Source organism: Larus michahellis, chromosome 3 (assembly GCF_964199755.1).
Source record: "Larus michahellis chromosome 3, bLarMic1.1, whole genome shotgun sequence".
Taxonomy (NCBI): Eukaryota; Metazoa; Chordata; class Aves; order Charadriiformes; family Laridae; genus Larus; species Larus michahellis.
Window position 1 is genome coordinate 99,416,508 of NC_133898.1, and position 15,896 is coordinate 99,432,403.

The 15,896-nt window shown below is 38.8% G+C and overlaps 1 protein-coding gene across 11 annotated transcripts in view; it reads right to left on the reverse strand.

Moving 5' to 3' along the window:
- Positions 1–15,896, reverse strand: part of COL19A1 (collagen type XIX alpha 1 chain) — a 217,860-nt gene that overhangs the window by 165,083 nt on the left and 36,881 nt on the right. For all 11 annotated transcript variants that reach the window (XM_074581449.1, XM_074581448.1, XM_074581444.1 and 8 more), the window contains 3 exons: positions 14,661–14,786; positions 13,711–13,773; positions 3,403–3,456 (listed from right to left, as the gene is read on the reverse strand). In XM_074581449.1, the coding sequence (XP_074437550.1) occupies positions 3,403–3,456; positions 13,711–13,773; positions 14,661–14,786 (243 nt within the window). The remainder of the gene's footprint in view (positions 1–3,402; positions 3,457–13,710; positions 13,774–14,660; positions 14,787–15,896) is intronic.

Here is a 15,896-nt window from a genome sequence, read left to right on the forward strand (position 1 = left end):
CTAAGCTAAACTTCTAAAATAGGTCAAATGAATTGATATTGTTGCTTACTCATAGCAACATGAGCAAGATCTGCCATGTAGTTTTTCTCTGAACCTTTGCCCAGGGAAGCAAGTATAAACACTGGAGTATTGCAGCAGATAGTTTTGGGGTGTATCAGAAAGAGCCCCTTCTGCTCTCTGAAGCCTCAAACTGCATTTACATAAAAATAATTGATTCATTTCTTTTTCCTATTTCTAATCAGTGACTCAGGAGGCTCATCTGCACAAAGCCTAGAAAAATACAGTGTGGGAAAACAAAAATAGCCACACCAGTCGAATAAATGTAACATTTCCAACAAAAGATAATGCATATTGAAGGGTTTAAGAGGATAAACAAACAGCAGTAACTCCTGAGAAAGCCACCCCAGCATTGCCCAGTTGACACCTCAACTTCCTGTAACGTAGGAGATGCCTTTATATATAACAGTGCTTAGAGTATTTTTATTCCTTTACTTCATTCAGTTGTCTTTGAATCTATGTACATTTTCAGTATCCCAAATATCACAGAAAAAGGAGCACAAAAATAACAGACACACATAAATTCACATAGCTCTTAATACATCAGCTGAGAGACAGAACATGTTAACACCCTCACAACACCAGGAAAAGAAAGTGATTCTACCTCCAGAAAGGAGCTGATAATTCCACACAGCACCGTACTACTCTGCATACATGTGACAACTCCAGCTAGCAGAAGCTGGGTGGCTGGATCTCAGTTCCCTCAGCTATGCACACACAAAATGTTTTGTCTGCCTTCCCTCCCACCCCAACAGTTTTTGGTTTTGCCCGTTTCAGATTCCATGGTAGTTTATTTTTAATTTGTAACAATGGTATGGCTTTTATGTAGCCTGAATTGAAAGAGTTCTAATGTTTAGGAAAAGTACAGTGTCTTTATATTAAATGTGATTTGACTGTTGAGCCTTACGTAAACTAACAGGAGCTTTGGGATTTGGCCTGACAGCGAATCTGCAAGGCGCTAAGCGAAAAAAACCCAAACAGTATTAACCATGGAAACTGTAGTAATAACTTGTACTGGAAAAGCAATGTAGCCTGGTAATTTTAGAGATAGATAACATCAGAGAAGGAACCGCAGAAAGAGCCAAGGGAAAACACAGCTTCATTCTAGATCAATCACATTCAATCTACAATGTTTTACAGTAACTCTTTCCATTAATTCACATCTGGGAGCACAGTAAAGTAAAAACTGTCTAGTTGGATCAAATCAAAGGTTTCTCTAGTCAAGTATATAACTACAATTGTGGCAACAACAGATGTCTATGGAAAAGATAACAACAGGACAACAATAAAGGCTTCTCCAGTGGGTTTCACAGATTTCAGCATCTTGGAGCTGAAGAACTTTCAGACAAGCAGCAGTATGCGTCTGACACACTCCATGGATTTTTATTCCATCAACTTTCTAAAAAATTTTCAGACTGTTTAAATCCTGTGGCAGAGTGTTCAAACTGTAATCAAGTAATTGGAAGAATGAGCCCTTTCTAGCCTTTTTGGAATTGCTATCAGATAGGTTTGATGCTCTAGTTTGCACACTGAAAAGGAGAGTAAAATAAATAAATAAATCCCCATTAATCTTTTCTGTTCCACTCATGATTGTATAGAGCACAGAATAGGACACATTTCATCTCAGTTGTCCCTTTTTCAAACTGAAGTCCACATTGTCACACCGTAATTGAAAGATGCCTAATTGTCTTGATCACTCTTCACACTTCCTCCGAACTTTTTCCAGTAATATTAGATCCACTTTGAGATGTGGGAACCAGATCCATATACATCATTAAAGATGCAGCACAAAATGGTTTCATTAATAACAGTGACATTAAAATGCCTTTGCTTTGTTCCCTGTTCTCTTCCTAATCATTTCTAAGTTATGTTTGTTAATTTGACTTGTACTTAACAGTGACATATGTTTTCACTGATCTGTAATTCCAAGACTGCTTACCTGAACAGTAACAGCTAGTCCGGAGCCCATGAAATACATAATGTTTGCTTTGTTTTTCCACTTCATCTGCATCACTTTGTTCTCTTAGTTTTACATGTCACTATGATTCGGTCCCTCAACGTTGCAAAGTCCTTTGAACGTCTTTGCAGCCTGCTCTCCATTTTTCTACCACATATAACTCAGCATCAGCAGCTAATATTCTTATTTTAACTCATGTCCTTGGTAATATTACATATCTACCTTCCATTTTTAACATAACACAATTTGAGACAGAAACATTAAGTAAAAATAAAAGATAATTTCATAATTCTATAACCTGTTAACTACAGATTTTAAACCTGACAGTTAAAGTGAAACTCTACTTTCAGTACTTAGAAATCTGGATAATTAAAAAATAAACTAAACCCTCTGCCATTACTAAAATTTTGCATACATGTGAAAGCAGCATGTCAACCAAGAAAGTGCAATATTGGAATTCTGAGCCTCTGGCTGCAACAGCTGCTTTTAAAAGGCATGCTTGTTTATGGGACTGAAAGAATAGGAACTTGAAGTACCCTACGAAATTGATATACTGACTAAATTGACAGAATTGAGGGTTGAGGACTGAAATAGTGATGCTAAAGATGCCCTGAAATAAAAAAAAAAATAAAAAAAAAAACAATGAAGTGCACTAACACATGTATCTGGAGAGTTTCATTCAGTCATATATTAACCAACTTCCATGTATACACAGAAAATCCACTATTTCTTTCAACTGTTACTATGGAACAGTAAAATAAAAATCACAAGAGGACAAATGATTAGAAACTCCGCCAACATGCTGTTTTCTCAATGTTACAAGGGCTGTCTTCCATACTGAAGATGTTGGATTATAGACTGGTGGACTTCCTCTAACACAGCTAACCAGCTCTGAACTCAAACCCCTACAACTGCCTTAATTCACACACTAACATTGTGAAATCAAGCGAAATTTATCCTCTTGAATACACAGGAGACTGACACGCCTTCTTAGCCATGGCTTGTTCCTAAGTCTTCACTTATAGGTCAATGGTGTTTATCTCAAACCTCTACTACATGCCCTGTTGAGACCATAAGAACTCTTTTCAAGGCTTGCAGACCACAAACTGCACAGTGGAACGAGTGGCTTCCTTTGCTTCTGTATAGCCCTCCCCTTCTAGAAAAAAAAAACAAACAAAAAACAACCAAACAAGTTCACCTGCAGAGAACACTATTGGTCTGAGTAGCTTTCTCAATGTGCTACAAAAACATGGCAGTGCAGGTAAAATAATCTCATATTTTAACAGAAGTGTTCTGGCCTCCCATTTCTGTACATAACTACAGATAAACCACTGACATGATCAACACTTCCTGTAAGTCAAATTACATATCAATATACACAAACGTACCTTTTCTCCAGGAAGACCAGGAACACCATCCTGTCCTTTTGCACCCATTTCACCCTACAAAATAAAGCATTCAGTTAGGAGTTCTAAAGACTTCTGAGGTTAACAACTACACAGGTCATATCTGATTCAACAGAAAAGCACCTCTACCCTGTTTTTGTCATGCTTAGTAATGTAACCACTGTGGATGGAGGATGCCTTACATGTAACACTAAAATCAGACAAAACAAATACATTTTAAAACACCTATAACATCAGTTAAGGCCTTCATCTGACAAACATTTGCAAACACACATTTCCATAAAAAGCAGGTCTTCTGATTTCAAGGGAATTAACTGTGACAGCAGTGTGAAGCCAAGTGTGTCCATTTTCACTGGGTTGAGCATGTTCCATGCTGAGAAAACTCAACACGTAATATGGGTTTCTTTGGTCTAAGAGTCATCTGCCCACAATAATTTTGAAAGACACTATTTAAAATCAGTTCCTCTCTCTTTCCCTGTTACCCCCTCAGAGAAACCAAACCCTAAACCATAAACAATCTATAAGAAAATTTTAGTTTTAAGATACAAATGACTGACTGATCAGGAGAGGTATGGAAGATCCCAGCAGCGTTAGTCTTAAAAATAATTGCAGAAAACATCAAACAGAAATTCTGCTTAATAGTGTCAAGTATAAGGGTTACAAAGTTTAAAATAAAAATCAGGTGGATGCTGGAGGAATATAATGAAAGCACTGAAACCATATTACAGACTTTATTAAAAAAACCCCAAAACATTAGATTTGTCTACTTGTAGCAAGAAGAGAACATTCTCCAGCAAACAGAAAATGCCATAGCCTTCTGTGCAGTAATCCTATTCCCTATGAAGAAAATGTCACCGGTTTGAAAAGAATTAACTATTAAATTGTTTTTCCAGGGAAAGGGTAGCATGAAGAAACAGAAGAGCCACATCTACACAAATAATTGGTTCCTAAAATGGGTTGTAAACCTAGATTTGGGGCCCAAATCTAAAACTGCAAACCCAAAAGCCGCTGCTGAGGAATTAGTGCCCAAGACCTCTAAACTTACAAAGTGAATAACTTTTTAAATAGCAGGATCCTGGAAACTCATAATTCTGACATACAGCGTATGCAGAAACTTCTCAGTATTAGGCAAAGTTCATCAATTTAGTCAATTAACTCATTCTGCAGTAAAAAATATCAGTTTCCTGTGATCTTCCCAAATGGGATACAGACACAGTGCTGCAGTGACTTCATTTTCTTCTGTTACATATAGGACAGGAGATGCTTAACAGAGCAGCAGAAAGGCTCTGTCTGGGCCACAGAATGCACGTGTTCTGTGCCCTCCGCAGCCTGCGAGTGCTCCCAGCCTGCACCCCAGCTTGCCTGGACCGCTGATGCCTGTCAGCACACTGGTGGGTCATAAGATCTAAAGTTGTTCCAAATTTCACAAGAGGAACACTAGGAACTGCACAAGTGAACTGCATCCCAGCAGCCTGGTCTCTTTCCCGAGAGCAAGGAGACCAGGTTCCTATCCGGCTGACTGTTCCTGCATTTTATGTGAGACCATCCCCATGTAAAATGCATAACCATTTCTTAAATTACAACCGAAGTCCCTCCATCAGGTTTAAAGTTATTTTAATTACTGTAGTTATGGTACAGTAACATCAGTTTCAGAATACAAACATTACTGTAAAGTTTGTTTTTCTTTAAAAAAGCACCAAACCAAAAACTCCCACCAAAACCAAGAATCTGAAAGAGCTTCATAGACATAATACTGTAGCACCTTTATTTTTTTAGCATAAACATAATATTTCTGTTCTGAAATGAAGTCGTTAACCTTTCTGAAGTTAAGAAAGGAGCAGTAAGGTTGGCAAGAAGTAGTATATAACAACAGTATCTGCTGTATCCCAGAACAGTCATTATCAAACATTTAATCCCCGCTAAAGGAAGGATTTATAATCTATGTTTTTCCTCAGCATTCCCTCTGGGCTGGTGCGCAGCAGCTACTGACTCAGTGCACTGTACTCTGAGGTGCTTAACTCTCCATATGCTCTACCCAGGGAGCCTACGGATCACATCCAAGGCCCCAGATGACAGTCTCAGTTAAGTCCTGAGAATTCAATATTTTTGTCTCTAGCCTCAAGATAAAAAGAAGAAAAAAAAAAATCAAACACCAGAAAAATCCCTAAAACTGAAGTGCTGCAGGTCAGGTTTCATTACCTTTTTCTAAAAGCAGAATGATGTGTCCTAATGACTGTCACCATAATTTTGAAGTAAGCTGTCATACCCTAATACTATTGTTGCTGCTTCTCACCCCCCCATTTTAATTTCTTAACAACTATTCACAGAAATCATCATAAAATAACTGCATGTGCCTGACTCAAAACCCCTTTGTTTATAACACGTGAGCTAAGCATATCAACCAAAATGAGCGACTCCCAGGTGCAGAGCACCATTCCAGCCATAAGTTCAAACCACTGCTCAGAAGCAGCAATGCTCTAGAGGAGCATGTGTGCCACCTCCTACGTCCTTTTTATTCAAATCCTGGAACGGTTCTGTTAGCTCTATCTCAAAAGTAGACCGAAATCCTGTGTGTGCAAACAGCCTGAACCCACTGCCGCTATGAGAGATAAAGAAGCAGGACCGGTCCCCGGTTACCTTATCTAATCACCCACAGAGTGACTCCTTATTCTCTGCACACTCTGTTCCCTTCTGCCACTTGCCAGTATTTTAATAGACCAGAACCACTTTGTTACATTCAGCAGTGTATCTTTATAGACTGTATAGTCTAAAATTACACAGCCTGCTACATGCCAGGAAGCCTTTGGCACATATGACATACTAGCCAGTTAACCAAGGTATGTTTACACTTCTAGTCCCACTAACCACAGACTCACTCCCCACCTTGAAGACAAGTCTACTGCAAATTAGATTATGAAGTTATTCTTCTGTCTTGTATTTATGATTTTAATAAACACAGTCTGAAAGATTCTGGTTTTTCATGCTTTTTTTTCCAATAAGTTTAAAGATCAGATACTGTATGTTGTATAACTTATAATAGTATTCAGACAGGCAGCATGACAGAATAAAAAGGAAAAAAACAATGGGAAAATGCATTTTTAAAAGGGGGTTTGCCCCCCCCTTTTTTTTTTTTGCATAACAGCATTTTCCTTTGCTTCTGCAGAACTCAAAGTCCTTTACGAAAGTGAACAAGCTTTGTCTTCTCTTTCTTACATAGTAGATGCCAGAAATATAAAATGAGATGGAAAAAAAAAAAAGGGTTCCTGACTATTAGGCCTACATCCACCTCATCTCTTTTATGCCTTAACAAGAGTATTCTAACTCCTAACACACATGGCAATTGAGCTTTTTAAGCTTATGTAACTACATTAGTAAGAACGAGTCTAAAGAATCACATTTGCTTAGAACCACCGAAGCCAACAGAAATATCTGCTGCCAGAAGAACAATTTCATAAGCTGGTGAACACCCGCGGCACAGTGCTGGCATTTATAGGTTATGAGGTACACTCAGTGCAACAGCATTCAAAGCTAGTACCATGAGCTTTAAGTCTACTGTTAGGATTTGCTATTAAGGGTACCAGTGAAAATCCTTTTCAAGTGAGCGCAAGATACTTATTGAATAAAATACGTAAGCTGTAACACATTTTTCAAAAGGTGATCTCTTGCAAACAATAGGCTGGCTACTATATTTTTGACAATGTTTATTTTGGTGAAGTCATAAGACAGGGTGGAAATTCAGCAGGCTGAAATGAAAACAAACTAAAAGCTTCTGTCAACTTTCCGTAAAGCCAAGGCAAACTAAATTCTTAAAAAGAGATTGCAGACAGCAAACGTGCTTCTTTTGAATGATACCAATGAGCCTTCTATCCGAAACGGAAACAATCTGTCACATTTGAGACTACCTGCAGTATGAAACTTGTGATCATTGTTTTACATTAATGATTCAGAGAATTTCAAAAGCACTTGCTCTTTACCTCTTTGCTCCATTCAGCCTTTATTCAATGCGCTTGTTATAGAAGTACAAATGATATGCTAGTAGCAAACACAAAACACAGTACCCTTGATTGCTCTACCACACATTACTACTGAAGAATCACATACAGCAAAGACAGCCTAAAACCAAACGTGATGATAGAGAGAATGACAAAGCAGTAATTATTTAAGTTAACGAATTACAGTCCTTTCTCATATAAGCCAAAAACCCCTTTCTTTTAAGAAAGTATTTTAAAACCATTATTTTTGTCTCTTAAATTGCAAATTTATTTAAAACATACTGACATTGTGATATGGAGTGGGATTAACTTAACACATTAATATTTAATCTAGAAAAAAGTCTGCAATGAATTTTGAGAAGAGAAAAATGTTCTCCCAGGGTACAGATTATGATTTTAATACTAAGACAAAAGCAAGCGCACTTAAACAGAAAGAATGATATTAACGTGGCCTACAGCACACACTGCTAAAGTATTACATTACAACCTTGCTCTTGTCTACAATGAGGACGTATTAGTTCAGATAAAATGAGTAACCCACATCAGTTTTCAAAATACTGCTTAACCAAAATCAGTTTTGGTTTTGTAAGATTTGATTAAGTAGATTAGCTTTCTCAGCTTTCATCTCTGAACCATTATGTGTGCCAATAGCATCAGAAATGTCCAAGTCAAAAAAAAAAAATGTGTATTATCATCAAGAAAGAAATACCAGCACACTCTGAATTGAGTTGCTCCCAGCAGACAGGGAACCGGCAGGCTTTCCAAGAGCAATAAAGTGGAAGGTGAAAGAGGTAATGTAGAGAGCTCATCCTCTATACTAGATCCTTTATTTGTATAATTAATGTCAGAGGCAGTCCCTGTAAGAAATTATGCAAGCTAAAATTTAAAACTTAGATGTACAGACAGGTAAACAGTTTGCACAATTACAAAATGGTGATAGAAGTATTTAGACCTGGGGTAAAAAAACCCCATTCATTAGTAACTTTTAGTTGATGAATACAACAAATTCAAATTCAGAGAATTTGCTAAGGGTAAGAAAGAAAACTCATACCAAAGGTGGCATCATTCCAGGTTTTCCCTGGTGCTAGGGGAGTAGCAGGGAGGATATAGCCCGGGAAGTATCATCCCTGTTACTCCTACTAAAAGCCCCCAAGATGTGCGCTGACCCGTCAGCGCAGGGGCTTGGGCTCTCCATGGCCTGAGCTGGGTGTCACTGGTTTAACCCCTGCGCTGGGGCCAGTGATTGCTGCCTGCCCTGCTCCAGCTTCAGCTCTGGGGATGGCCCCAGTGGGGAGGAGGCACCCCCCAACCTTCTGAGCACCTCAGAATGCTGAGGACTCAGTGCCACCCCTCTCCATTCCCTCTCGAAGAGTACTTAAACTGCCATCCTTAGGACCAAGATGAATACTGGGACGGTGACATAGAAGAGAGGTACACGTTTAAGACTTTTTTCAAAGAAAAGAAGTTAAACTACATTATTAATGATGCTTTTCCTTATTAATTTGATAATTGATAATATTAAATGGTTAAAACATTAAGTCAGACTACCGATAAACTCTTAGCTCCACAGGTGTGGAGCATTCCCTTTTGCCCACTATAGGATTGTGGTCTACCAAGCACACTGGCAATTCCTGACTTTGTCATCACTGACAGCCAGCTGTATTTTGCCCAGTTTTTTTTTTTTTTCTTTTTCACTCGTTCCAGCTTCTAGGTCCCTTGTCAATAATCTCTGCAACAAAAAATCAGACCAGAAAGGAATCATTCTCAAGGCTGCATAACATGATAGGTGGAATCAGATGGATGTGGCTTACAAGAGGAATGACAGAGAAGGAGGAAGAGAAGACTAGCGAGGAAAATAGGCAGAAAGAGCAGCCAAACACCTCATTTGTTCTCATGAGTTCTTTTTTCTTATCGTTCCATTACAAATATTTTCCTAGTGCAACAGCATATTGCATAAACCTATCTCTACCAATCCTAAAATAGCCATTTAAACATCTTTTTCCTGAAGTAAAATTTAAATTAATGAAGCTCACTTGAACAGCCATAAATTCCTCCATGGTGTCAATCAATAGGTGCTTTAATGTTTGAAAGCACTCTGCTGCTGCCTTTTTGCTCCTTGCTGTACTTAGAGCATTAGCCAATGAGCTATTAACACAGCTTGTAATGGTTTAATATTATATCGAAATTTTTAATTCTCTTTTGATTTCAATTTAAAATCTTTTGTGGGCACTAAGTTTGCTTAAAAGAAATAAAAATAAAAAAGATAATATACAATTACTTTTTTAGCCTCTTTAATAGAGAAAATTTGTTTATATATTTAGTATATACATAATCATTTCAATTACTGCGACCCATATGTCTTCTGAATAATTTCTACATATTGCAGACAAAACAGGACCTTCACACCATGATCAAAAGACGTTTGCCAACAACATCTTACAATATATTTGTAAGAGTCTGAGTAACTACGTACCACACCGAAGTAGTAGAAATTGCTTCCAAAACAGAAAACAAATCACAATTTCTCACTCAGCTCAGCAGAAGAGGAAACATAGCTCTACAGAACAGATATCAAAATGTGTTAAATCACAGGAGACTTCCACCTGACTTATGACCACTTGAAACTTGTGAAATTCACAGTAGCTTGGTTCTTAGCACAATGTGAGTAACACAGTATATTATTCAGGGATAACCTGTATTGTACACCTGACTGCTGCTGCCTCTCAGTTTTCATCCAACAGGAAAAAGCTATCAGGCAGTCCAAAAAGTGTTTCAAGGGCAGAGATCAGCAAGCAACAAAGTTGGTCCTGGTGACTTTTTGAGTCTTTATGTCTGAATAGACATAAAAGAACAGGAGGTTGTCCCTTGCTGCAGATAGCTGCAGGAGCTGATCTCCCAGCAAATAAAGTCCTGCAGAGCAAATACCCCTGGATCCAAGCTTGCACAGGGAACAAAAGGGACAGGGACTACTGCCCTGAGGCATTTTTTGCTACGCAGTAAGGGGTGTATGGTACCAAACTGGACAGTCTGGTCATTCAATAAGGGAGACGGTCTTGAAACTGAGCAGCTTCTTCACCCCTGAAGCACCAGAGATAATACTTCTATTGTTGAATGAAGGAAAGTCCTCACGAAACCATTATAGAAGGCCAGGCATACAAATAGGAAGGTCATTCACACAAATGGAATAATTTTCATTAGCGATGCTCCTGTACATTCAGATGGACAGATTGCCAGAGACGCATCAATATTTGCATGGATGCCTGTTCCAGTGAAAATATGGCACTTTAGTCATTTGGGCTCACAAGACACTTTGGCTCAGGCCCTTTCAGAGGTACTAATATGAGCCAAGAGTACAGGACGGCCAAGAGTACTGCCAAGTGCACAAGAATGCAGCAGAAACAGGCTAGTAATTAAAGTCATAATGCCTAAAAATGGTTTATCAGGTATCATGCTTTGTTCTGGTGATGGCTTAGATATTCCTGAACAGGCAAAACAGTCTAATCTTAGGGGACAACTATGTTAGACTGAAGAGAAGGGTAATTTTGGGTGGCTTGAATATAGCCTAACACCAATTTGCATATGTAGAAGCTTTCTTGCCAATCCCATCGCAACAAAAAGACATGTAAATTCAGTCATACAATTAATTACAATAGACAGGAAATTGGAATGGGACAACATAAAATAAAAGGATAAGGAATGTTGTGCTGAACAAGGAATAGTATCAACAGATACAGAAATTTCCTAGGAAAGAAGCTAAAAAATTAACATTAACTTGTTTTCACTTGGATGTGGCTATGGCAGGGATATTTAAATATAATTACTTAGACAATAATAATAATATGGTTTAGAAGCAAAAGGAAACAATAAAATGAGAAACTGATCACAAAGTGGGAAACAGGCTGAAGAACCATCAGACAACTTCCAGAAATCCCGTTTTTTGTGAATGGCCAGCTAAGGTCATTACAAAGCTGCCTATTTAATGTATAACATATTACAAAACATTCAACCACAGTCTGCTACTCTCCTTTACATAATCTGGGAATAAATCATGTATCCTGCATGTCTGGAATTGTCTGGGGTCTTGCTGCCTCTCCACCTCTAATTATTGATGTAACAAGGCCATCATTGAGAGCAAGTGTTACTGAATACTTGCATAAATGCAGAGGCAAAGAAAAAATGGTACTAAAGCCTCAGAGAACGTGGCATTCAACTCCATCACGATAGGCACTATTCAAGGCAGTATTCATTTGCTCCCAAAGGTCAACAGTGAGACCACCCTTTTAATCAGAGCAGTAACGTACCCTCCACACACCCTCCCAAACAAAACCAAAAAAAACCCACCCCAAAGCCAGGAAGTAGCAAGTACTGGTCAGTTATAAGGAAGGCTCAAATTAAGCAGCTTCCTAGCTGTTTGCTGTGCTAACTCTGACTTTAGCCTGCTGATTCACTGAATTTTGTGAACTGACATTCACAAATGTTAATTTACTATCATTAGGCTAAGCTGCCGGATGCACATAATCCTGCTCAGGCTCTAAATATTCAGTGAAGTATTGGAGTGGCTGGTGATAAACAGGTCGAGTTTGGACTTATAGGTAGTAGGCCACTACCAAAAAAAATTATCTATTTGTATGAATTTTGGAAGATTAATTTTTCATGAATCTCAAGCTTAACAATTTTCAGTTTTACATCTAAACCAAAAAATTGGTACTTTGTAATTACCAACCAAGTCAGACACGGCCTCATGCAATTTGCTATCACCGATGCACAGAAGTTGAAAGAGTTCATTGATTGTTGGGTGGCTTTTGAATCAGCACAATGAGGGTTTCTTTGTAAAACGAACAGGAGAACAGGACTGGAGGTGACGACAGCCACCCCCATGCTTTATTTAGAGGTACTGTGCTTAGCATGGTAAATATTGCTAATTGGCTGCGAGACAGAATGGTAAAAAAACATAAGACTTACGAAGTCTCCTTTCTCATCTTAGTAGCAGTAATAGTCTAAATGGGTCATGTCAGAGCAGTTTCCCAAACAAATGCTAGGAAACTCCCTATGTTGGTAACATAGGCTAACCCTAACACGGACAATTGTTCTACATACTCAGACCTAGGATCAGCAAAACTTCATGCCTAAATTTGGAAACTGCCAGCAAACCCCCCAGGTTCAGCTGGGCTATAGAAACTAACATACTTGAACTTTTTTTTCCACCTAGGGAAAAGATGCAGCTAGTATTGAAAGTAAAATATATACTGGAGGGTTGGAGTTGAGGGGGGAAGACACTGTAAAGGAATTTACTTAATTTCAACCAACAGTGTGGATAAGCCCCATCGGCCCATTTCAGCCACGTACTACAGACCTAGGAACAGCGCTGGCTGTTTTCACAAGCTATTTCAGATCGCATATTAAACAGTGTGCTGTGAGGAAGGATGCTGGGTTAGGACCCCTCCATCCTAGCCTCTGGATTAGGACATTCTAAGTATCTTCCTCTCATACCGCATTCCCTGAACTCAGAATTCCTATCTACTGCCTTTATGGCTGATTTGCAATAGTTTATTCAAGTTGTTTCCTCTATTTGCACGAGAAAAACACATTCTCAGACATGTCCTAATACAGCATCGTCCAAGCAGACTGAGGGAATGGAGCGTGAAGGGAAAATATCTGATATGCTGACCTTTATTATTAGGAAACCCTCATGCTAAATAACACAGGAATGTCACAGTAAGCATTACAGAACAAAAATACAGAACAGGCCCAAGGAAAGGAGCACCGACAGGCCTGTCTTAGGGGCTTGCCAATGTCAGGTCCCTCTCTCTTCGGAGTTACGAAAGTTTCAGGTAAGAGTGATGTCAAGGAATATACAGTGCTGAGGTCATGCAAGTGAATTCATACTCCCCTACCGATGACTGCAAGGATGAACCCACCACATGGGATTCTGTCCATCAGCAGTGACGTACACATACAACATAGAAAAAATCCTTGTCACAGATGACATACATGACTCTTTTTTTTTTTTGGATAAGGGGAACAGGCAATAGGACATGCTGACGGGCTGGGTGGGCACATGGTTCACAGGCAGGTAAACTGTGTTCCATAGAGTTGATGGTGGGACCCCAAAGTGAGACAGCTGTAGGCGGCCTGGCAGGAAGCCTACACGCAAAAGCAGTGACTGACTGATAAAGGAGTTAACCTGTGTACAGGTTGCAGGAGGTTCCTTTAAGAAATAACAGAATCCACAAAGATTCTATTTAAGAAATATAAGCCAAAGAAAGATTTGAAAGAGAGAATTCCATTGCTATTTTACCTTTTCACCTTTATCTCCTTTCTGGCCTGGCAAACCAGCCACTCCTGGCAATCCTGCTTCTCCCTGTTTTTAAAAGAAATCAAAAATCAACAAAGAAGCAGATCCAAAATATGTCTTTGTTTCGGTTTCCTTGTCTCTCCTTGTGACAAAAGCCTAACAAAGCAAATGACTCTGAATAAATACAGTGCAACGACCAAGAGAAGGATTTCAAGAAAAGCATTATGTAGAAAGTAATTTCACAGAATCACAGAATGGGAGGGGTTGGAAGGGACCTCTGGAGAACACCTAGTCCAACCCCCCTGCCAGAGCAGGGTCACCTAGAGCAGGCTGCATAGGAACGCGTCCAGGGGGGTTTGGAATGTCTCCAGAGACGGAGACTCCACCACCTCTCTGGGCAGCCTGTTCCAGGGCTCTGCCACCCTCAAAGGAAAGAAGTTCCTCCTCATGTTTAGGTGGAACTTCCTATGTTCAAGTTTGTGCCCATTACCTCTTGTCCTGTCCCTGGGCACCACTGACAAGAGCCTGGCCCCATCCTCCTGACACCCACCCTTTGAGTATTTATAAGCGTTGATAAGGTCCCCCCTCAGTCGTTCTTTTTCCAGACTGAAGAGACCCAAATCCCTCAGGCTTTCTTCATAAGAGAGGTGTTCCAATCCCCTAATCACTGTAGCCTCAAGTAAAAGCATTTACACTAAATATAATTTCATTTTTACCATGGGCCTTTTTTTTTGTGTGTTCAAACAACTAAACCTTACAGACCTCTGCAACTCTAATTTTAAATTAATTAAATCTAAAATATACTTTTTTTAACTGGGAAATATAATGTAAGTACATTACAGCACTATAAACCAGTAAGACATTTTTCATAACCACAAAAAAAAAAAATAATCAGCTTTTCTTTTAATACCTAGCAGCACGATGCACTAAAAAGCAATAGGAAAGCCTCATACTTTTTTTGGAAAGCAGTGGCATCTCTCTCTAGATTCTTGCTGCATTCCTGGAAGCATGTATATTTTGCTGGCATGAACAGTCACCGGTGATGAAGTTGTAGTAAGTAACCTTTCCTCACGTGGGCACTAAAATAAAAAGAAGATTTTCTGATTTTTGGTCCACTTTGCTTAACAGATAAACACCATCCAAACACTATTTTGAGGTTACTTTCTGTTTTAATACTCCCATACACACCGTATTACAGAGAAGCCACAACAATTGCCAATCAGAGGAAAAAGCTGTGGTAAAATGAAGCCTAGGTTTTTGATCCTTCTGTATTAAAATCAATGCCAGTCAGAACTGATCTGACTGTCCCACTTCTTTCTTCCAAAAGAGCCCAGACAGAGGAATGAAGTCTCCCAAAATCAGACACCGTAAAGCAGAAAACGCCCTTAGGAAAAAAAAAAAAAAAAAGAGGGCATTTCTCAGTCTCCTCCTGTCCTCCACCCCCTGCCCCAAAATGCAACGTCAGAGTGAGTCTGAAGGAACACTCTTGTCATTTTTTTTGTCATTAAATGCTTTGGGCATGCACAGTTTGGAAACAAACAAAAAGCCCTGAAGCCATTCTTTGCCTAACTCATGAGAGCTGAGCTAACCTGAAGATATACTACAGGACAAGTCAATAGAGCCTGATAAATTTCAGAAACTCTCATTTCTCATTAAGATGAAATGAGGTCTCCTGTGAGCCTTCTGTCAAAGGAATTACCATGCAGATTTACAGCTTAGTGTAGAAATTTGTATCCAAAGATAAATTCCTTCCCTTAAATTACGGAAAGTGTAGCCCTTGTAGTTGGTAAGGAAGTAATGAAAAAATAAATCAGAAAATGTAATGCTGGTTTCAATATGAAAGTCATTAACAACTTCTCCATCATTTTTTACATCTTCAACATAAGACATAAAAATGAAACTGATCATGCGCTTAGCCATATAGCTGAGTGACTGTTTAGGATGCTATTAATAAAGCCTATCCTTGATCTTTTTGTGTCCATAAGTAATTAGGTCTTGTTTTGGTTCTACTTTTTTGCTACTGTGTCATAACTGCTAAATAAGTTGTATTTCCATGCACAAAGTGTAACCTACAGAAAAAGAATCCATTCATTTCACTTATCCATGAGCTTATACATTCAAGCTAAAGCCTTCACTATTATCAAGAATATATTTTGAAATATATTTGAATAATAAATTATTATTTAAAA